This window comes from Rissa tridactyla, chromosome 5, assembly GCF_028500815.1.
Source record: "Rissa tridactyla isolate bRisTri1 chromosome 5, bRisTri1.patW.cur.20221130, whole genome shotgun sequence".
NCBI classification, from domain to species: Eukaryota; Metazoa; Chordata; class Aves; order Charadriiformes; family Laridae; genus Rissa; species Rissa tridactyla.
The window spans coordinates 40,003,981-40,027,731 of record NC_071470.1 but is presented as its reverse complement, the minus strand read 5'-3'; the positions used below and the strand labels follow the sequence as shown (position 1 = coordinate 40,027,731).

General features: G+C 56.2%; 1 protein-coding gene across 1 annotated transcript; it reads left to right on the top strand.

Moving 5' to 3' along the window:
* The first annotated feature begins 12,378 nt into the window (after positions 1–12,378).
* On the top strand, positions 12,379–21,798 carry LOC128910216 (homeobox protein EMX1-like). Its single transcript, XM_054203177.1, has 3 exons — positions 12,379–12,745; positions 15,166–15,350; positions 21,322–21,798. The coding sequence occupies exons 1-3, from the start codon at positions 12,379–12,381 to the stop codon at positions 21,487–21,489; spliced, it is 720 nt and encodes a 239-aa protein (XP_054059152.1). The 3' UTR covers positions 21,490–21,798.
* The last annotated feature ends 1,953 nt before the right edge of the window (positions 21,799–23,751 follow it).

Genomic DNA, 23,751 nt, shown 5'->3' with positions numbered 1-23,751 from the left:
TGCTGCTTGGGGGAAAGCCGTGGGACGGACGTGCTGCTAGCGCTGGGCCCTTCCTGGCTGCAGCGATTTCTGTAATGGGTGGATGTTGGTGAAGGCGTGATGTCTCCCTGGTAAACAGGGGAAGACAAGGCTGGAGCACGAGCTGCGCAGTTGCCTCCCTGTGGAAGATCCCTATTAAAGTGCTATAGAAAGCCCCTGCGATGGCCTCGATAGCAGTTTGGGGTATGAAGGAAAGTGTGTGTGCAATACCTAGGGGTGACACCACCACAGCAACCGACCCCAGGTCCTCAGGGGACCTTCCCCAGCCCCCTCTCCATGCTGGGGAGGCACACTGGGTCCTTTGTGCTGTGATGAAATGCGGGGAACCAGGTCATGAAAGGAGGCAAAGTCACTGCTGGGTTTTGTTTCTGCATGTGTGACTAGGTCCCCAGGATGGCAGCAAGGGTGAGCCTGCTAAATCCCCCCAAAAGCCTCCCAAATTAAAACTGGTGTGCACCCAATGACCTCCCAAATCTCGTCCACTGACCTGGTCTGCCCCTGGCTCAGTGGGGCAAGAGGCTGCAGCCAGGTCCCTCTGCCCCTTATTTAAGGTCTCTCAGCAGAGGGAAAAAGAATAACTTTTTTTTCACATCCAGTGGCCAGAAATGCTGAGTACGGGCCTTTCGTCCAGTACGCTGAGTGCTCAGCGAGCTCCTCGCTCGCAAACAAGCAGCCACCTCTGGACACGAGGCCAAAGGTAAATGAGATGGTCCTCTGGCAATGGTGCTCCCGGGGGGGAGGAAGGTCTGGTAGTGCCCACACTTCCCACCCAGGGACCCCCATCCTGCATGCAGAGACCCCCGAGATGCCCATGGAGATACCCAAGCCATGTGCATGGCACGGAGTTAATATGGGGGGTACCTGAGATGGAGGGGGGCACACAACCAACCATCCCAAGGCCTCCCACCTCTCTATGCGACAAGTCAGGAGCTTTGCAGGGTCTTCTCAGGGCCATGGCTGGGATTTGGTGGATGTTCACCAAGCCTGAGAGGGATAGAACAACAAACATCTTTCTCCTGAGCTGGCATGGTTCTCACCAACTCTTCTCCCTGAGACTGAACGCTTGCTCATGCATCCTCCTGCCTGTAACTCTTCACACTCCTCACCCTCAGCCTGCTGACTTGCTTCTGTTCTTCTTCCCTCTATGCTGTCCCCTCGTTTTGGTGGCCTTAGTTAAGCAAGGAGAAGGACCAGCTCCAGGCTGGACATGTTTCCTGGAGCAACCATTTAATGTGTAACAAGGGACCCATTGGTCCAGCAAGGAGAGATGACAGATTAACCCAGTTTAGAGCCAAAGAGCAGTGGGTTTGCTGGTAAACTGTCCTGTTCCTGTGATCTTCAAATGCCTTTAATGAGTTATTATTTAGTCTGCTAATGGGGGGACATTGCAGAAATGATCTGTGATTAATTAAATCATCTTTATCCAGCACGAGCAGAGGAGCTGGGACAAGCACTGGATCCCTGGCTTCAGCATCACTCCTGGCGCTGCCCTGCACCCACCAGTTTCACCAGTGGTTGAACCAGGTCCTGCAGACCAACAACAATTTCCACGCCAGTGGGAAAGAACTGCCAGAAATAGGAAGTTTTCCATTTTTTCATGCAGCACTTCAAAGCCAGACTTTGTCCAGTTTGTCGCTGGCCTGTGTGGGATGCAGCTTCCTTCCCTGAATATCAAGTGCCAAGCCCGAGGCAGACTGTGGCTGAGCTGCTCCTGTGACCCCCCAGGATTTGGGGACACCGGACGGTCTCAACATCAGCTGCTCCCTGTCCCCTTTCCTTCAGCAGAGCCACTGGTTCAGATCAGGGCATCCATCCTCCTCCTCCTCCATGGCCTATCCTGCGCCACCTCTGCTGACCATCATTCTCCACCTGGCCTTGAAACCCTCCTGTGCCAATTGCCCAGCCCTTCCCTGAGCACTGAATAATCCCAGCAGATCCTGGTCCTTCCCATTAGGATGCTGGGGGACTCTGGCACATGCTCAGCACCTGGGTTTAGATCAGGAAGGATGAGCAAGTCGTGCTGCACCTGCTGCTCGCAGCCCCCCATCCCATGTGGGATCCCACAGGAAACCCAGAGCGGCTCTTTCCTTAGGCATCTCACATCACGCAGCCAGCAGCGTGGCCTCACCCTCCCCATGCCACCGCCGGCAAAGCTGCCGCCGAGGCACCGCGGCGAGGCCGGGAGCCGCATTCACATTCCTGCCGCGAGCACACTTGTCAGCCGAGCTGTCAGCCGCTCCCGTAATAGGGCCACGGCGGTCACTCGTGTTGGGAGTAAACACAGCCGAATCTGAGAAAACAAGAGCAGAGCTGAGCTCGGGTGCTTCCAGCAAGGCTGCAAAGTATCAGCGCACTCAGGGGAGGATGCCCAGCCTCCCCCCAGCCCCTCCGTCACCCCCCACTGTGAACCCCGAAAAGCCCCCGGGAAGGATGCTCTGCGGCGGCAGTCATCCCCAGCATCACAGGGGTACAGGGATGCGGTCAGCGGCTCCCGGAAGGAGACACTGGGGACCTGGGATTAATAAATTAGTTGTTTGCTGGCATCAGAGCTGGTGCATGGGATAGATGGGGAAGCCCTGGCCTGGAACTGCTTGGGGACACAAGGTGATGCAGCCACAGGTCTGTGATTTCTAGCAGAAACCCACCCCCAGCTTTGGCTGGAGGAAAAGCACTTTTTTCTTTTTCTTTTTTACTAAAAAAATGGCATTTTGCATGTGCCAGAGCTGCCTTGAGTCTGATGGAACCTGTTTGGAGAGAGGGTCCAGCCTCCTTGCCAGCATCTGCTCAGGTGCCCTCCACCCCCGGGCACCTCCTGCCACCTCCAGCAGTTACACCAGCGCTGGAGGGGACACCTCAGCTGGGTGAGACAAATGCAGGCTTCGCACTGGCCCCAGATGCGCAGGGAGGGTCAGGAGGTGTTTGCGTGGGGGCCGGGGGACTCATCAGGGCAACAGCAAGGAGGAGGAGGAGCAGCAGCCCCGTGAATAATTAGCGCTGGCTTATTTGTTTTGCACTAGTCCTCCAACTCCTAAACCCTCCCCGCAACAAAGGGGCGGCCGGCCTGAAAAGCCGAGGATTTAGGACAAAGAAGGGGCCAGGAGCGGAGCGGGGTGGCCGAGGGGGCGATGCAGCTTCGGGGCAGAGTGGGATGCAGACCCTGCCGTGCCGATGGATGCCTGGTCGGGCCGTGATGCCCATTGCATGGTGCCAAGCGCTCCATCCCTACCTCCTCAAATTCAGGGCTTGCTTCTTACCCTTCTCTAGCCCAGCAGCTTCCCAGCGCTGGGCGTGGTTTCTTCCCATCCAGAAATGCTAAAAAGCTGAAAACACCATGAAATATTTTCTCCCATCAGGGAGGGGAGAGGGCAGCTATTATCCTCATCCAAACCAAACCCGAAATGTTGGGGTCACTCTGCCTTTGAAATCTCCCGCGGCCTTTCTTCCCATTAAACCATCTCCCGGCTCAGCTCAGAAGTTTCTTCCCCGCCCCCTTTTTTTTTTTTTTTTTAATTTAATAATAAAGCATCTCAGATCTCCGAGTTGCAACTCATCTCACACCTAAGCGAGATTGCGTTTTGCACAAGCCTTTCAGCTGTTTTCTCAATCTCTCCTCTGTCTCATTCTCAATTCAGGCAGTTGCTATAGGTATGTTTTAATCCCCAGCATGGTAGATTTTAATTAGTCTTTGTACAGATGGCCAATTAACATTCATTACTTTTGCCTTGAGCGATTAATTATGAGTTTGGATAGAATGGGAGATGGAGACAGAGGAAAGATGGGCAGGTGAATAAAAAAGGGGATTTTAATCAGAGTTTGGGATTTTTTTTTTCTTATTATTTATATATATATACACACATGCAGAAAGAGGAGAGAAGAGAAAAGTGGCAGCACAGTGCAAGTTACAGTCCTCCTGAACTGCTTCCAGTCCCAGAGCCACAGGGATGGGCTCCAATGGGGTCTCCGGCTGGTGACGCTGTGGGACGTGGGGGCTGCGGTCCAGCCAAGCCCCATCGCAGGGATGGGGAAACTGAGGCAGGGAGCGCTGGGGTGGTATGCAGCTCCCTGGGCACAGCCAGGCACCTGGTCTGGAAATCAGTACCCCGGGCCGGATTCAGGTGCCTGGGTATCACGGTTTGGGGATTGTAACGGTGTTGGGGATGGCTGAGGGAGCGGTGACACAGTGCCACCTTCTCCTGGGTGAACCCGCGTAGCGGTGTGCAGGATGGGGCCTATAATTCTCCCCATGCAACACCCGTTGACACGTCGCTAATTCTTCCTAATTGATTTTTCACGCTGGCGGGAGGGAGACGGTGACATCCAACAACAGAGCCCTGATGTCGGGCTTTCTACTCCATGAAAGGGGCTGGCACCCTCCCCCCGGAGCCCACATACTTCTCCCCGGCCCGGGTAGCCATGGTGAGACATTGCCCAAATCCTTTCACCGCCGTGCCGCTGGAGGCTGGCGATGCTCTGCGTCGCCTGTGCCAGCCCGCTCGTGGAAGCTATTTTCGAGCACGCAGGCAAGCCGGCAGGGAAAATTAAAATAGCAAAAGTCCCCGGGGCCATATCCTGCCCCGGTTCCTTGGCGGAGGGGCGGCACCCACGCTTTGTGCCACCCCAACACGTGTGAACCGGCAGCGGGTTCTGGATTTGGCGTTTCTGGGTTATTTTGGTGGCAGGCGAGGTGTGCGCGCAGTGGGGAGAGAGCAGGGGGGGCTGGAGGGGAGGTGGGTAAGGGCCAAATCCTGCTCCCTCCTGGGGAGCCTCCCTCCACGGCAGGCGGGCCCAGAAGCGAGGAGTAGCGTAAGGATGCTGCGTGGCAGGATCTGTCCTGCGGGACTTGGAGGGCTGCTCACGGCGCCGCTGGCTGGGGATTTACACCCATTCTGTTGAAATCTGGGGATTTCTTTTTTAGCGCGTTTTTTACATTTTGGCCCCAAACCTCGAGATTGGCACTTCCCCGCAGCACAACAACTTTTCTTAAATCAGCCGCTCAGGCGATGGAGGGGGGTGTCCAGATCCCTCCCTGCGTGGCAGGGATGAGGCTGCTGCGCTCCGTACCCACGGCATGGCTGGTAGATATGCCACCTGCATCCCAGCATGGCCCTTGGGTTGATCTGCCACCTGCATCCTGGCGTGGATGGCTGGATGTGCCGCCCGCATCCCAGCACGGCCGCTGTGTGGATATGCCACCTGCACCCTGGCATGGTCCCTGGGTGAACGTGCCACCTGTGTCCCAGCATGGTCCCTGGCAGGATGGACGTGCCACCTGCATCCTGGCATGGGTGGGTGGATGTGCTACCTGCATCCCAGCACGGTCCCTGGGTGGGTGGCCACCCCAGGCAGCGCAGGTGGCCGAGCCCATGGGGATTCACTCCCAAGGGTGCTGGAGCACTGGCTCAGCTCATCCCACTCGTAGGCCGGTGAGACTGCACAGAGCTCTGGGGAGCAGGCGGGTACCCCAGAGCATCAAAACAATGCTGGGCACCCACCCCAGGGGACCCTACCAGTGCAAACACCTCTCTTCCACACTCATGAGCTGGATCCAGCCTCTGCAACCTGTGGGATGGAGCATGGCCTTGGCCGCACCATACTCACCAGCAAACACCCAGTTCAGCAGGGTTTTTTTTTTTTCAGCGGAAATACAGATGGGACCTTCAGGAGCTGATGGTCCCCACTACCTTGAAGGGCAACCAAAACCCCACACACCAACTCGGGCTTCCTCTTGAGTGGGGAAGAGGAGGCCGGGAGCATGGGCGCCTCCGTACGGCACCGTCCCCACCTGCAGAGCGGTGGCAGGGTATGGCCCTCTCTAAGTATACGCCATTGAAATGTGCACATTTCCTAAAAGCAATATGGAACAGCTAAATATACTGCTCACAAATCTGTTTACACTAATAATGGCTGGGAGCCTGCCATCCATATGACTGCAAGGAACCATTGATTCAACATAAATTAACTGAAAATTACTTGCGAGAGGGAGAAACTCGCGGCATTTTATATTTAATCTTTTTTTCCCCTTGTCCTTTTTTTTTTTTTTTCCCACACACACTGGGGAAGGGGGAAGTGCGGACACATTGGCACCTCCACTACCAACAGCCATGGCTGCATTTGGCAGCAGGTCCGCTCTTTCCTCACCGGCCCCTCTCTCCATGCGCAGAAATGGGGACCGGGATACCCAGCGAGCTGGGATTTTCCATCCCAGCGCCGGGGACTCGAGCTGCCGCCAGGGCTAAATGAACACAATATTTACCCGTTTTCCAAGAAACGGCAACGGAGACGGAAGGGTCCGAGTCATTATTTTGGCGCGGGCAGCTTGTTAACTTGTTTAAATTTAAAAAAAAGGGGAAAAAAAGGAGAAAAAAACCCACCAGAATTGGCAGCTCCTTGCGTATTAGTCGAAATGCTGCAGACTTGGCTCCCGCTCACCTCCGCAACATAATGTTAAATGGCATCAAGACAGTATATCAGTCATTTACATATGTTGCTTATAGACGCCAAACTTATTAACACAATAAAACTGCTGCTAAGAAGCTTTCCTGCCTATTTTTCTCCTGGAGAATGTCAGTGTTGGAAGCACCTAGCTGCCTCGTATGGAAACACCCAGGGTTGCCTTTCATATGGCACCCAGGAAAATAAATATATGAATCAGCCAGGGTCCCCCTCCGACCACTTCCAAAGCAAAGCAGGAGGAAGATTCACTGATTCAGAGTGCCGTGCATCGGAGGAGACCGCCAGCACCCAGCCCACCCAGCAGCACCCTGCGAGCCCGGGCATCCCCCCGGCACGCTGCCTCCCAGGACAGGCAGCTGGGCGGGATAGGATGGCTTCACCCCGGGACTGGCTTTAAACATTTAAACTCCCCTGACTCTGAGGTTTCCCCAGCTCCCTGTCCTCCCAGCGAGGTCTGGAAATGCTGGAAGGGGGACCCTGGCTGATTCATATATTTATTTTCCTGAGTGCCATATGAAAAGCAACCCTGGGTGTTTCCATAGGAGGCGGCTAGGTGCTTCCAACACTGATGCTCTCTGTGCAGGAAAGGAGGCAGGAAAGCTTCTTAGCAGCAGTTTTATTGTGTTAATAAGTTTGGCGTCTATAAGCAACATATGTAAGCCGCTGATACACCGTCTTGATGCCATTTAACGGTTTGTGGTGGAGGTGAGCGGGAGCCAAGTCTGCTGATCTCCCCTAATATAATGCTGGGTGGTCCCCACGGGGTTTTGGGGGGAGTCTCCCAGCATCCATGCAGGGATGGCTTCTCTCCCCACCACGACACTGAAGCCATTGCACCTTTCCCCACCCCTGCGATGGTGCAATCTTGCAGGGGATGTTGCTTTCTTTGCCCGCTGGGGCAAGGCTGGCGTGAGCCCGGGGGCGGTCTGACGTAGAGGTCACGCTCCGGTGCCACCCGAGGGAGGACCCAAACCCTCCCCAGGGCTGGAGGCATAATTTCCTGTGTCGAAATTTCCCGAGCTCTCCTAGAAAGACATTTTTGCTGCAGTGATGACTCTGCCATGCATGGAAGAGCGTTCATAAAAGTGACATCCTATAGCCCTGGAGGGAGGTACATGGTGGGACATTAGCTGGGAGACCCGTCTTCATCCCCAGAACCAGTGGGAAGGGTTGGGTGAACCCAAACACCTGGGCTGAGCCCTTCCTCACACTGTCAGGGGTATAAACCCGCAAAAACATCCCCAGGAATCACAGTCCTAAAGCACAGAGCTCCTGGACACAGCATCCTGAGGACGTGAAAAGGCTGGGATCAGGGATGAAGGAGATGTCCACTCCCAGGCAGGACATGGCAGAACCATGCACCCATGGCTGCTGCCACCCTGGGGACCAGGATGACAAACTAAGAACAGCAGTTTGGGTTTTCTCCCGGTGGCTGGGGGGGCTGGATTGCACCCCTTGCTACAGAGAAGGGCTTGGGGACCGCAACGACCCCCACAGCTCTGTTCCCTGATGCCGTACCTGCTGCCAGCCCAGCAGGTCCCCAAGGAGGATTGCATCCCCTACCTGCACGGCAGGTGATGTCACCCGCAGAGCCATGCATGCTGTCAGTGCCTGCAACATCAGTGCTGTTTCGACAAGTCATGTCGCAAGCAGAAGATGCAGATGCTGCCCCCAAACTGTGTGTTTCAGTACTGCTGCCCTCCGTGGGCCTCAGTGTGGATGAACCAGCTCATCGCCCCACTCAACCTGTGGGCAAAAAGGGGACATAGGGTCCCCAAGGTCAGGCACAAGGTCAGGGGAAAGCTTCCCATGTGCCCAACCTCTGCACATCACTTTCAACTAATGAATTTCAATGACTTCCCCCAAAGCCATGGTCCTATGGGACCAGCTTGACGAGCAGAAATGGCTGGAGCAATCTCTGTCCCAGGTGTGGGTGCAGCCTCAGTGCCAGGACAGGCACTGCCACCCGTGGCCGAGGGTACTGCAGCTTTCTGAAAGGCTTTATCAGGGCTGTGGGCACCTGCACAATCATCTGGAGGTGTTTCAGGACTTGAAGATGATCCTTTCTGGAGCTGGGGCTTTAAATGTCTACAAGGAGATGGATGTAAAATCCTGTTTGCTTTGCAAGTGCAAGCCACCGAAGTCACAGCTGGGTCCATATCAAATGGTCTTCAGGATCTCCTACCTCTGAGAGCTCACCCAACGCAGGAGCAGTAGGAGCCTGGGCATGATGAGGACCTGGGAGGATCTTTTCTCATCACTTTTTGTGTAGTTTTGCACAAGCCTTTTGGCTTTCATGCCTTTCCTGCCTCACCTCCCAGTCTGAGAATGTCAGAAGCCCACCAGCACCCATCCCACCAGAGCCAATGTGCAGGTTTTCTGTACCAACATAGTAGTCAGGCTACACTGGAGAGGCAAGGGTGGATGCAGCACCCATGGAAAAGCCAGTGTGACCATTGTGTAGGCAGGTGAAGACCCAGCAGCATCTTTCTTTGGTTGACTGACGTCTTCCAGCCCATGGCTATGTGAGCTGTGTGGCTTCCTGTTCCTGGGTTCAGTGGTGGTATCATCCCTCAATATCAGCCTGGCTCCACAGACTAAAGCTATCTCCCACCTGTCCTTGTGAACGTGCATATCTACCACCATCCCCACCATTCCCATGGCACCTTCATCCATCTAGCCATCCACCCATCCATCCATCTACCATCAATAAATCAGTTGACAAAACCACCTTAAAAAAAGGAGACTGAGGGAGATGAGATGAATAACCCACTGAAGCCCACTGGGTTGTGTAAGGTCAGTTTTTTCCCATCCAGCATATCCCTGAACCAAGTGAAATTAAAAAAAAAAAAAAGCCGAAGCAGCAGGAAAGGGGGATCAGCCTGGGACAGGCAGGCTCCGCACCTCCTCATCCCCACAACCCAAAATACAGCCCCATTCCTCCCTTCTTCGCTTCGGGGCCACACTTGAAGGATGATAAGAAATCCAGGCTGGGCAAGGAGCTGTGCCCATGGGAAGAGCAGGTGGGAGAGGTTAGGAGGAAATGATCCAGCACTTTGAAGTCTGGTCAACTTTTAACATCCCGGCAAGCCATGCCTGTGGCCACGCTCCGGGGCCCGGGGCCTGATTTTCCACATTCTGCCCTTTGATGCTGGAGGCCGATGTGTTACAGATTAACGAGACAGGGGGGATGGACTGCACCTGCCGGCAGCGTGCCGGATCCGACCCCAGCAAAGCCTGGGAGGAAGGGGTACGGGCAGTGATTTAAATCCAGGCAGGCGAGCAGTGGCCAGGGCTGGGGGATGCAGACGGATGGGGATGGACCTGCTGCCTGTCTGCCCATCCCTGGAGCTGACCCTCTACCCCCAGCTCCAAGGCCAGGTTTTGGTGCCTGTCCCATCCCCCTCTCCTTCTCCTGCATTCCTCTTTCGTTTGCTCCTTGGAAAATCCTCACTGTTGTATTTTAACGGGCATCAGATCCCACCTTTCCTCCACCAGCACCCCCTAATCCCGGTACAGCACCCCTCTACCCAACCCTGCCTGCCCACTGCCACTGCTGGCCGCATCCCTCCCCTGTGCTGGCATGCTCTGCGGCTCTTTCGTTAAAAAAGAAAATGTCTTTCTCCTCCACTCAGAGCTCCTCCTGGCCAGAAATCCAGCGGGAAGGCAGGCTGCTCCCGGATCACCTCCTCCCAGGGATGCAGGGGCTAAAGTTTTTCTCTTTAATAAGCTGGGGATACCAGGCGCCGAGCAAGGCACTCGCCCTGGGGGGGTGTCCGCATTTTATTCCCATGGGGGATAAAAGTCCTGCCTGAATTATTCTGGAGGTGAGAGCAGGCCTGGAGTGGCAGGTGGAAAAATAAATGTAAAGATAAATCTGGGTTTCTCTTCTGGTTTCAGTGTAGCGGCTTCCCAGCTCCCAGCGAGCCCTGGCTCCCTCCAAAGCATCCAGGGAGCCTCGCCTGGACACTGGGCTGGGACTGAAAACCACGGGGGCGAACAGGGAAAAAAAAAATAGTTTAAAGGTTTATGTTTCCCAAACCAAAGCAGCTCCCCCAAAAAAGGTTCCTGTGGAGCCGGGGCGCGGAGGGGAGATGCTGCCGGCGGGGATTCCCGCGGTGAGCAGTCAGCGCCCGGTCGGCTTTTTCCCCCGCAGAAGACGCTGAAAACCGGCGAGATCCGCACGAAACGAAATCCCGGCCCCGCGTAGCGCTCGGCGGCCCCCGGCGCTGCCACCGCCCGGTCCCGACGGGCGGCTGCGGGAGAGCGGGGGCGGAGGGTCCGCATCCCCGCCTCGCCCACCCCCGGCCTGGCCCGGGGATCAAAGAAAACAGAGAGCGAGAAAAAAAAAATTAAATTAAATTGAATTAAATTATATTAAATTGATTTAAATTAAATTCCACAAATGGTCCGAAGCCGGGCAGAGCTCCCGCGTCTGAGCTGAGCGCCGTGTCCGCATCCCCTTTCCCTTCCCTTCTCGTCCTCTTCCCCGTCCCTCCGCGGGTGCGCCCCGCTCCGCGCCGGGTGCCTTCTCCACCAGCCTGCTGACCCAGCCCCGCTTCTTTATTCCCGTTTTTTAATATAAATATATATTTAAAATGTAGAGTATTTTTTCTCTCCCTCTTTCGGAAATAATAAAAATAAAAATAAAAATAACGCTTTGGAGACGCGCTGGCTCCGTTTTTAGCCTTTCATTTCTGGGGGGTTTCATGTATTTTTTTCTCTCTTCCCTCTCCCCTCCTTCCTCGCAGCCTCTTGCGAGAATGTGTCCGCGGAAAACCCGCGGGCGCGCAGCAGCGCTCTCCTCTCCGCGGGGGGAAGGATCCGCGGGTGCCCGCGCGGAGTATTTCAATCCAGCCAAGTGGAAAATAGACTTTCAACCCCCTTTGTGCGGGAGGGGAGGGCTGGCCCCCGCCTCCGCGGGCCAACAAAACTCAGAGCAGAGCCAAACTGCGGAGTGAACTCGGGACCGGCCCGCGCAGGGGCTGCGCGCTCTGCGCATCCCCCCCCCGCCGCGGAAAACCCAGCCAAAATCGCGAGCGATTGGGGGGGTTTTGTTCGGGTTTTTTTGGGGTTTTTTTTGTTTTTTTTTTTAACCTAAGCGCAGGATCGGACCCGTGGGAAGAGCGGGCTTTTGTCCAGAGGGAAGGTCCTGCCTTGGAGGGGTGTGTGTGGGGGGGGGGATACGCGGAGGGGAGCGGAGCTTGCGCGGGAGGCGGGGAGCCGCGGTGGGGCGCGGGGGAGGGCTTCACCTCCCTTCACCTCCCCTTCCTCCCTCCCACCGGGCCGGCAGCTCCCCGCGCCGCGGAGTTACGAACGGCCGCCGTGGGTCTGTTTCTTTTATTTATTTAAAAAGGGGAAAGAAAAAGAAGAAAAAAAAAAAAGAGGAAAAAAAGGTGGGAAAAGAGAGGAATTTTTTAAAAAGAATTTTTTATTTTTTATTTTTTTTTAAAGAAGAAGGAAAAGAAAAAAAACCCGCAGCCGGAGCCCCTCTCCCACAACTTCGCGGCGCGCCTGCGGGAGAGGCTCCAGTCCAGTTTTTCGGGCGCTCTCTGCCTCCCCCTGCCTCCCCTGCCTCCCCTGCCTCCCCCTGCCTCCTCTGCCTCCCCCTGCCCGGCCCCGGCCCCGGCCCGAGCAGGTGAGGCCGCCCCCTCCTCCGGGCCCCGCCAGGTACCGGCCGTATTTGTACCGGCTGCCCGGGGTTTGCGGGTGCGTAGGCGCCCGCGGGTGGGCGTGTGTGTGTGTGTGTGTGTGTGTGTGCGCGCTGCCCAGGGGGAGGTTTCTTGCACACGCACACACACACACACACACGCGCACCCGGAGGAACAGCCCCGCTCCGGTCCCCCCCCCCCCCAAACCCCCCCCCCCAGCCTCCCGGCTCAAACCATGTTCCAGCCGTCTGCGAAGCGCTGCTTCACCATCGAGTCTCTGGTGGGCAAGGACACCCACCTCAGCCCCGAGGAGCCCCCGCGCCCCGCCGCCCTCGGCTACCCCGGACCCGCCACCGACGCCGCCGCCTTCGCCCCCGGCTTCCAGGGCGCTGCCGCCGCCGCCGCCGGCCGGGCCCTCTACGGCAGCGCCGAACTCGTCTTCCCCGAGGCCGTGGGGCACCCGGCGCTGCCCGTCGGGCCCCACCAGCTGGGGGGCTCGGCGCTGCCGCACCCCCACTCCTTCTTCGGGCCGCAACACCGCGACCCGCTCAACTTCTACCCCTGGGTGCTGCGGAACCGCTTCTTCGGGCACCGCTTCCAAGGTGAGCTGCTGCGGGCATCGCCCACCGGCCCCCGCTCCTCCCGGGGCGCGAAGGGGGCGCAGAGAGAGGGCTGCCGGCTGCCCTGCCCGGCACCGGGGCCCGTTAACCGGGGAGGCCGGAAGAGACCCGGAGGCAAAACCTGTTGCTGCCGTGCCTGCAGGCACAGCCGGTGCTCGGGGTGTTCGCACACCGGCGCCGAGTGCATTTACACACCGGGGCTGAGTGCCTTTGCACACCCGGTACCGGAGTGCATTTGCACACTCGGATGCTCAGTGCATTTACACACCCGGTACCGGAGTGCATCTGCACACTCGGATGCTCAGTGCATTTACACACCCGGTAGCGGGATGAATTTGCACACCCGGTACCGGAGTGCATTTGCACACTCCGATGCTCAGTGCATTTACACAACCGGTACCGGAGTGCGTTAGCACACCCGGTAGCGGAGTGAATTTGCACCCCCGGTGCCCGTGCTCTCCCGCAGCCGCAGCCCTGGAGCCGGCGTGCGGCTGCCCCGCGGCCCCGCCGCCGGTGCCATGCCCGGGCAGAGCCGCCGTCGGCGGGCCGGGCGGGGCTGGGGCAGCCCCGCAGCAGTCCCGCCTCGGCCGCCCCGGGCGGAGCAGGGTCCCGGCCGGGCATCGCGGGGCTCCCGGGGACGGGACCGGCGCTGCCGCCTCCCTGCGCGGCCCCGCGGCTGGCGGAGCCGGGAGTTTGGGTTTCTCCTTCTCGGAAACGAAGGGAAAGATTGCGGTGGATCTCGTCTGCACAGCGAGATTTTATTTGATTTTATAGCTTTTCGTTCTTTTCTTTCTTTTCTTTTTTCTTTTTTTCTTTCTTTCTCTTTCTTTCTTTCTTTCTTTCTTTCTTTCTTTCTTTCTTTCTTTCTTTCTTTCTTTCTTTCTTTCTTTCTTTCTTTCGCTCTTTCTTTCTTTCGCTCTTTCTTTCTTTCTTTCTTTCGCTCTTTCTTTCTTTCTTTCTTTCTTTCTTTTGCTCTTTCGCTCTCTCTTTCTCTCTCTCTTTCGCTCTTTCTTTCTTTCCTTTCTCTCTTTCTTTCTCTCTTTTTCTTTCTTTCTCTCTCTCTCTCTTTCTTTCTTCTTTTGATGACTCCATCTTTCTTTATCTTTCTTTTTTTCCTCCATTTTTATCTCTCCCCTTCTTATTTTTCTTTTTCTTTCTCTATCTGTGTCCTTTCCTTTCCTTTCCTTTCCTTTCCTTTCCTTTCCTTTCCTGTCCTTTCCTTTCCTTTCCTCTCCTCTCCTCTCCTCTCCTCTCCTCTCCTCTCCTCTCCTCTCCTCTCCTCTCCTCTCCTCTCCTCTCCTCTCCTTTTTTTCGTTTTTCCTTTCTGTTTTCTCTTTTCTTTTTTTTTTTCGTTTCTTTCAGTTTTCTTTCCATTTCTTCTCCATCCCCGTCCCCTCGCTGTCCGCGCCGTCCCCGCCGCGATGCCCCGGGGTGTCCCGGGGGCCGGGCCGGGCCGGAGGAGCCCAGATTAGGGTTATCTGCTCGGCACCAACCCCTCGCCTGGCTCCGGGCTACGACGGCTCCGCTGGGAATTGCGGCCGCTGCCGGCGGCGCCCGGGGGCACCGGGACACGGCTCTGGCCCGGCCCCCGCAGTGCCGACCGGCCGCACCGGCCCCGGGCCCGTCCCGCACAGTCCCGGGAGCGGCTCCGGGGTCTCCCCGCTCCGGCCCCGCTGCCGCCTCTGTCCCCCGCCGCTCCCGGCCCCTCAGCCGCGGCCTCTGCCCTTCCCTCCAACGCCTCCTGGCTGTCCTGCTCTCTGCCCTTTTCCTTCTTTCTTTATTTCTTCTTTCTATTTCTATTCTTTCTTTCTGTCTTTCTGTCTTTCCTCTTTTCTTCCTCTCTTTCTCTCTTTCTCTATTTCTTTTCTGACTTTTCTTCCTCTCTTTCTTTCTTTTTCTTTCTCGCTTTCCCACGTTCCTTCTCTCTCTCTTTCTTTCTCCCATTCACCCTTTCTTTTCCCTTGTGTCTTTCTTATTTTTCTTTCTTTCTGTCTCAGTTCTCCCTTTCTGTCTCTTCTTTTTTCCCTGTTACTTTCTTAGGCTGTCCCTCTCTTTCTGCTCTTTTTTATCTTCTTTTTTGTCTCTTTCTGTTTTTTCTCTACCTCTTCCCTTCTCCCTCTCTCTTTCCCTCTCTTTTCCCTTCCCCTCCCGTTGCTCCTGTGCCCAGTGCTGCCACAGGACTGAGGGTGGCTGGGGAGGGAGCACTGTGGTGTTCAGGAGGGGACAAATGCTGCAAGCTTGAGGCAGAGAAGATGTCCAGGGCCCCCCAGTATCTCCTTGTCTGTCCTCCCCCTGTCACAGGGCAGGAGGGTGTCCCCAACATCCCCCCCTGGTCCCGCAGAGGGGGAGCTGCAGGGCTGGGGGTGCTGGCGTGGGACGCTGACTCCTCTCTCTGTCCCCAGGGAGCGAGGTGTCCCAGGAGAGCCTGCTCCTCCACGGCCCCTTCGCTCGGAAACCCAAGCGCATCCGCACCGCCTTCTCGCCATCCCAGCTCCTGCGGCTGGAGCGGGCCTTCGAGAAGAACCACTACGTGGTGGGCGCCGAGCGCAAGCAGCTGGCCAGCAGCCTCAGCCTCTCCGAGACCCAGGTACCCCCGGGCAGCCTCCCGCCCCTCAGTCCCACCATCCGTCAGTCCCACCATCCATCTGTCTGTCCGTCCGCTGGTGGGAGCAGCTCAGCATCGGGCGGCAGAGACGGCGCCGACCCCGTGTAGGGCTGAGGCTGTGTTTTGCAATCTCCCAGCTGGGTTTGTCTGGGAATCCTGCGTGGAAACCATGGCCGAACCGTGCGGATTCATGTGGGCTCGGGGTGGGTTTGAGGGTTGTTTTTTTTTTTGCCACAGTGTTTGGTCGCTGAGGTGGTTCCCGGCAGCGCTTTAGGCTGGGAATGCTGGTCTCGCGTCGTGCCACTCGCTGGAGCGGTTTTCTGGTGTTATTTCTTGCTTGCTTGGGGTGTTTTCCCCCAGAAATAGATGGTTTTAAAAATCCAGTTAAAAAAGGAGCAGCAGCATGAGATTCTCCCCTGTAGAACTGCAAAAATGTGCCTCAGTTGTGCAGCTTTGGTTTTGTACACAAACTCCGCAGTGCCCGAAAGTCCAGATGGGTGCAAAGATGGGTGCTGGGCGAAGGGCATTTCTTTCAGCTACAACTTTCTGAATTTTAGAAAAGGCATTTCATGGGCATTTAGAAATGATGGGATCCAGGAGGACCGTAGGGATGAAAGGAAACGGAAAAGCGTACGGTGCTGGGGGAAAACAGAGGAGTTGGGGCTGAGCATCTCTGTGCGTGTCGGAGCCTGGTGTCCTTGCGAGCAGCTATTGCCGAATGCTCCAGGTGAAGGTTCGCTATTTCCCATCATGTTCATTAACTGAGTCGGCAGAGAAAGAAAGTTTTCTCCAAATTCTGGCTAGGTAGCTTGGCCTATATTCTGAATTAATTTAATTTTTATCCTTTAATTCAATTGGAAAATAAAGCTGGAGCCGTGGGTGTTCCCGGTACCCGCCTGGCTCATCCTTGCCGTGGCTCTGCCAAGCAAAACCTCCAAATACAGCTCTGCAAGAGGGAAGTTACCGCGAGGAAAATGTCACTGTCATGGGGGACAGCGGGAAACCGTGTGTGCAGATGTCGGGGAGGATGGACCGAGCCCACAAAATCCAGAGGCCGTTTGTATCCTGGTGCTGATGCTATCCCGTATCCCCATCCCCACGTCTCGCAGGGCACGGCAGTAGATGGCACCGCAGCTCGGGTCCTTTCCTTGCTGCTTCTGTCACCTCTCTGGGCTGAAAAAGATGTTAAAGGGAAAAAAAAACAACACAGCCAACCCCAAAGGTCAAAGAACAAACAGCAACTTGCCCGGGCGGAAAGGGCAGCTGCGGGATGCCCGAGGCGGAGCTCAACGAGTCCCTCGGATTGTGCATCATTGCCCCGAGCCTAAATGCAATAACGCAATTTATTGAGGAAAAAGCAGAGACGTCCATGCCTAAATCCGGGTGGAGATTTAGAAACGGAAAGAGGCAATATAGATGTATTTTTATAATTTTTTTTATGCACTGCAGCGTATTTTGTAGTACGGCATTTCCATGTTCTTGGGAAGCTGCTGCAGCCGCTCGGCGCAGGGTAATTCGTCACCTGCGGGCAGGGAGCGAGTGCGGGTCACGACGGAGGCGATCGCAGGGCTGGGGCCGGTTCCTGGGGGAAAGAGCATCAGGCTCGGGATCGGCGGTGGCAGCGAGTGTCGGCAAAGCGTCCCCGAAGGCAGCAGGGATTTGCAGGGGGGTCTGCGAGGCGGCAGGGAAGGCTTGTTCCCTGCCGGCTTTGTGGCTTTAGAAAAATAATCTTTTAAATCATCTTTTAATTACCTGGAGGGAAATAACCCCAATGTGCAGAGGGATGTGATACGGCATGGGCGTGGAAGTACCGGGACTGGTAGGGTGCGAGAGCCAGCCGGGCTGGTGGCCGTGACAAAAGCAGGCAGTACTATTATTACTACTATTATTATTATTATTATTATTATTAATCCAGTGATGAATCCTACACGCACACAAACCTCCCGTGGAAACCACCCCCCGTCCTTGGTGACCCGCGTCCCCGGTGTGACACCGGGTAACACAGACGTGTTTTCACCCACTGCAGCCCCACATCCAAACCCACGGGTGGGGGTGTTTTATTATTTCCGAGAGGGTTTAGCCGCTCCGACAAGGGGCTGCTCGTTATGGTGGTGCCTGGCCCTATTTCCCAGCTACTTTTCCCCCCTGGAAAAGGGAGCTTTGCCCTTTGTGCGGTGCCAGGTCCGCGTCCTCCAGCTGGAAAGCTACACCTGGAGCAGTCCAGGGGGAAGGTGAAAAGGGTACTGTATGTGCCCGGCATCAGGAAATGCCTTGGGATATAGGGTGAGGAAAGGTGGAGGCATTTAACCCCTTCCCATCCTTTCTCCTACCAAGGTGCTGCATTAGTCTGGGATAGGACAGGCCCATGCAACCACAAAAAAAAAGACTGGGGGGAAAAAACAGCGGCAGCTCATGGTCCCGAAGCAAACGCAAGTGTTTAGTAAGTGGGATGAGGCTGGAGTATGCGTAGGGAGGGCTCTGCGGGGGGGACATGGGGTGGCCTGCGCAAGAGGAGCCATCCGTGGGGTTTGTGCGTGACAGGATGGTGTGGGGACACACACACACATGGTATGTGTGAGCTGGATGGAAAACGAGCCTGGTGGTCGGCGTGCCGCAGGGGTGCCAGGCAGCGGGGGTGCACGGGGGCTGGCATGCCTGGGGCAGGATGCCTGTGCCGGGCAGGTGGGGAGCGGGGAGGAGGTGGGGGTACCACGCTGTGTGCTGCGGTCATGCAGGGTTGGGCATCACAGGTGGTAGCACCGCTGTGCCCATCGCTGGTGGCATCGGGTCATTTCACCTCCCGGGGGAGCGTGCTGAGCTGAGAAATAACTTCCCAGAGTTAATTTTGCACGATGCAGCCCGCCGTCCGGGCAGAGCCTCTCCATCCCTGGCAGCACATGGTGCTGGCCCCGCTCAGGATGTCAAACCTGCCTTCCCAAAGCAAAGGCATCACCCTGGCTCCTGCCGAGTGGGAGGTTTGGGGTGATTATGGCAGCACCATAATATTCCAGCATCCCCTCCCGGCTTCGGGGTGATTATGGAGGCACTGTAATACCCCAGCACCCTTTCCCAGCATCATGTGTGCAGGGATGGAGGCACAGCAGCCCTGGCCGATGGGTCGGGGCTGGCCGGGCATCGCAGCCGCTCTGGCAGGAGCGGTAATAATTAACTGAGCGAATGCCTGGGAATCAGGGGAGGAGAAAGATGAGCATCCCAGATACAGCCAGAGAGCAGCCACGCTGCAAATCCCGGGGCTGTCAGTGTTTCCCCCACAAGGACCATCCCCAAAACCAAGCTCTTAAAAGTTTTGGGGTGTTTTTAGAAGAAAAGTCCCGTCTGGGACCTCAGGCGAGGGTGCAGCACTGATGCCTGGGGAGCTCCGCTGCCCTTCGAGGTGGTGGCACATTCGTGTGACGGCTCAGCACAAGTGGTGTCACTGTGTCTGGCCCCAAGTGACGGCACGGCTGGTCCCTCTCGGTCACCACCCAGACCCATCCCCATGCCCTCAGCCTTCCGCAGGGTTTGGGTCACTCGGCTGTTGTCCAGGGCAGCTGCACACACAGCCACCAGATTTTGATTGTCCCCAGCTTGGTGATGGCAACATCACCTTTTGGGCAGAGCTGCTTCTCTGGGTGCTGTCGGCATCCCTAGAGCAGAGTGTGGTTTCTCGGTGGACGCAATGACCCTCAGGGTGTTCCACGGGTGGGAGCTCATGGCGTGTGCAGGCGAAGCAGTGGATGGGAGCCGTATGTAGAGGCAGGACAGGGATGCAGGAGCCATCCAGGGATTGTCCCCATCCCGCAGCAAGAGCGCAGAAGAGTAGGGCCAGCCCCGAGGAGCGGCTTGGCAGGGACCCCATGAGCATCACACTGGTTGGATGCACAAACACCCGGCATGACAATGGTTAATGTGGCAAGGGTTTGGGAAAGGATAAAACCCCCGGGCTTGGGGGTTTAAACCAATTACTCTTGGAGTCAGGATGAGGCATCGTAGGGGGCAGCTTATCCCCCAGTTGCCCACTGTGCGGTTCTCACATTTCTCTCATTGTGGCTTCTGGCCTGTTGGAGCGAGGGATATGGTATCGGAGGGGTCAGGGAGCCCATCCAGCCTGGAAACATCCCCATTCCTGCAGCAGAGACAGTTGGGAAGTGCAGGGAAGCCTCATCCCGCAGGAGATGGTCATACCCTGGTGGGTTTCTCTAAGCTGAACCAAGCTGGGGAGGAAAGGCTTTACATGCAGGAGCCGCTTCACACCCACCCCCGATTTCCACAGAGCCTCACTCAAGCATCTTAATTGCTTTATGCCTTAGTTTCCCCTTCTATAATTTAGGGATAAGGCAACTTCCCTGCTCCCAGAGGGCTGAGAGCTTTAATTAAAGTTTGTAAAGTGCTTTGCAGTTGTTGAATGAAAGGCGCCAGCTCAGTATTGTTCCAGAAATGCCCCAAAGCTAGGAAAGCAAATGGTTTGAGCCCAGGGCAGAGGGGTTATAATATATACTGGTGCCATAAAGCAGCTGTTTCAATAGACTAAACATGCCTTAAAGTCAAGGGCTCGCACTGCGCTGGTCGCGGGGCACCCTGCGAGGGCTTTGCTCACCTGGGGAATGCAGCGAGCTGTGAACGCTGCCTTCGCCTGCCGCGAAAGGCTCCGGAGCAGAAAGCGAGTGTCGCCTGCAATGAATGTCGAAGAAGGGGGAAAGGGGGCAACAGTCCCAGGGGACGAGGTGCAGCCAGTGTCTGCTGTGAGGGGCTGCGGGCACCGCGCCACCTTCAAACGGGTAAATGCTTCAGCCTGGCCTGGGCCGGGATGGCAGCGGCGGCCGAGCAGCGGCACCTAGTGTCCTGCGGGGCCTGGGAAGCCGGGAGGCATCCCGCACCGCTGCCTGCAGCAGCCCACATCCTCACCTGCACCGCTGCCTGAAGTATCCCGCATCCCCACCTGCAGCATCCCGCATCCCCACCTGCAGCAGACATCCTGTGTCCCTGGCTGCAGCATCCCTGCACCTCTGCCTGCAGCATCCCGCATCCCCGGCTGCACGGCATCCTGCAATCCCACACCACCGGCCATGTGGGTGCTTTCAGCATTCCAAACTGACCGCCATTTCTGTGCTGCCGTGTCCAGCCCCTACCACGGGCCGCACTCCTGGCACTGGCATCGAGGGTGTGCGGTGTCGGAGCAGGGTTCTCCAGGCCTCGGGCAGGGAGGAGGGTGTTATCTCCAAGGATGGAGACCCCTGCTGCCTCTCCAAGCTCCTGGGACAGTGTTGGACCACTGTCATAGTGGAAAAGGTTTCCTGAAACGTAAATGTGGTAAATTAATGATCTATAATTGTAATTATAATCTATCTATAATTAGCTACCTGGTTATATACAGTCCAGCCCAAGACTAATGATGCCACCCTGGCCGTGGGACACAGGTCCTCACTGGAGGTGTGGGGATGGCTCTGTGTGTTGTCCCCCACGGTCATTGGAGCCACGGCTGCTGTGCCCATGGCATCCTGCGACCAAATGAAATGGGACCAGGTTTAGCTGCCCCTGCCGTGCTGTGCCGATGGGGGCACAGCCCAGACACTGAGGTGATGGGCACCAGGTTGTAGAGCTGTAAGGAGGGTCTCGTGAGCCTGCTGGCCCTGAGTCTGAGGTGTGATTGAGTGTTCTTCACCCGTCTTGGGTTTCTCGAAGGCCAGAATGTGCAGCAAAGCGGAGCTGGGAGGCAGCAGGACCCTGCACCCTGCAACCCGCTGTGTTTGTCTCTCCCCTCCCACCCTGCCGCAGGCAGAAGGGAAACCGAGGCAGGGCAGGGTGGCCGTGGGAGCGTTGCTGGGGGGACAGGGACTTCTTTTGTGCGGATCTCTGAGGAAAACTGAGCTTGCTGCCTGGTCGCAGCACCATCCCTTGCCGGGGCTGGCTGTGCCGGGACCCCTGTGAGTGCCCATCTCTCCCTCTCCCCCAGGTGAAAGTGTGGTTCCAGAACAGGAGGACGAAATACAAACGGCAGAAGCTGGAGGAGGAAGGACCTGACTCGGATCAGAAGAAGAAAGGTTCCCACCACATCAACCGATGGCGCCTCGCCACCAAGCAGTCGAGCGGAGAAGACATCGATGTCACCTCCAACGACTAAGGCAGGGACAGGCTCCTGGTGCAGCCACCATGGAGAGGAACCCGGGGGAGGAAGGGGGGGCACAGGCGGCATCACCAAACGAACTCTAGGGACATCGCCGAAGCCGCCGCCGCCGCCGCCCGCTGCCTTTCCTCCGGGGCGCCCGGCCTGACCGGGGACCCGCACCCCGTCCCCCCCCGCTGCCTGGGGCATCCCTCGGAGGTGCTTTTCGGGAAGCTCCCGCCGCCGAGCCGAGGAGGAAGAGGAGGCTGCCAGGGCGCCCGTGGCCCCGGGACACGACCGCGCATCCTCCTCCGCGCTGGAAGCCGTCCGTCAGCCATGAGATCAAATAAAAACGTCCTACCTAGAAGCTCAGTGTAACCAGCCCCTTTCTCATTTTCCTTTTTCGCTTTTTTTTTTTTCACCTCCCTCCTTTTCTCCATTGTTTTTTTTTTTTTACACAGTTTTATTTTAATTTATTCTTTTATTTTTGTGCCTGTGTGCGTGCGTTCCCTGTCGTAGGTAGTCAGCAGCTGTAGTGTGTGTTACTGCGTGGTAATAAAAAGCAAAAATGCGCTGGAAACCTGACTGGTTGCCTCAGTGGAGGTGGGGGGGACACAAGGGGACCGTCCCCCTCTCCCATAGCCGGCCAAACAGCTGCAGGGAGGCTGGTGTGGGGAGGACTGGGTGTCACTGGGGAGGGATGTGTCCCACGGGAGCGCTGGAGCCAGGAGAGCTTGGTGGCCCCATCGTGGTGGGCGTTGGGGGGGTGAGGATGGCCGTAAGGATGGGGATCTCCCTCAGGGGTCCCCAGAGGAGCGGGGCCACCAGCGGGGTGGCCGCAGGTATGAGAGGTATGCGGCCGCTTCGGGGCCGGCAGCTTCACACCTGTGCCGGGGATTGAATGTCGGGGAGAGGCAGGATCCAAACGGCTCTGCCACCCTCCTGCTCCCCTGGGAATATCCCCCCTGGGGATACCCCTGAGATGTGGGGTGCCAGGGGCTGGCGAAGGGACCCCCATGGTCCCCGGGCGCTCCTGGGACCCCCCAGCAATGAGGGACTGGGGTGGGGGGTCTTGGGGGATGAAGGTTGGGCATCGTTACCACGTCTCGACAGAGTTTGGGGGAAAGGGCACTTATAATAATTTTATATATATATATATATATACACATACACACACACATATAAAAAAATACACATATAAAAAATATATACACACAAATATAATAATTATATATGTGATATACCATATATACACATATATACCTGCACATAATATATACGCATATATGTGTACATAATAGGTATATATATTCTATTTTAAATGCACATTTTATATATATTTTAATAGTATATCTACATATATATTTGTGTATATAATGTGTGTATATATAGTATTTTACAATGTGCATGTAATTCTATAGAATTGCATATTTTATATATTTACATGTTGTATGTTTTATTCTATACATAATAGATTATAATTATATACAATATTATATATTATATACACACACACAAAAATATAACAACTCCTGCTGTTGGGAAAGTCCCCTCCCCACGGCCCCTCACGCTGCAGAGGAAAGCCCCATCCCTGGCAGCTTCTCCCCTGGAAAACCAGCCCATAAGAAACTTGTCTTTTCAGACGAGACCTTTACATCCCCACATCCGCATCATCCTTCACATTAAACGGCCGCGCGGAGGTTGGACCACACCGCCAAGTCTTTAAACTCTTTTATTCCAGACAGATCCGAGTGTTACACAAAGTGTCGCGGTCGGTAACTCTATCGAGAAGGTTAAAAAGAGACGGTGCGTGCGGCGGGTGCCCGAGGGTGGCGGAGGGCCATACGCCCGCAGAGGTCCAGCAAAGGGACCGCTGGAAGACGTGCCGGTGCTGGCGGGCGACCCCCCCGCTGTATCCCAAGGGACTTGCCATTAACGCGGTTATAAGGTGCATTCAGATCAGGTGCCGGAGGGTGACAGCATGAAAAAGGGGCAGCTGAGGGTGCAAAATAAGCCATAGAAAAGGGACAAAAAGCCAAACGTGGACGTTTCCTAAAGCACCCCGGGGAGATACCTGGGGCTGTGGTACCTACCACCACTAGGACCACTTCAAGCCTCCACTTTCTGCATATGCAACATCGGGAACACTCTCAGAGTCAGGCCAGCTTCTTGGGTGAGCTTATTTGTACCCTAAAAAGCTTTGCTCAAAGTCCATCAGGGTCTTGCCACAACACGCCGGCAGCCCCTGCGCTCCCCCCACGTGGCTGAAGGCCATCCCAG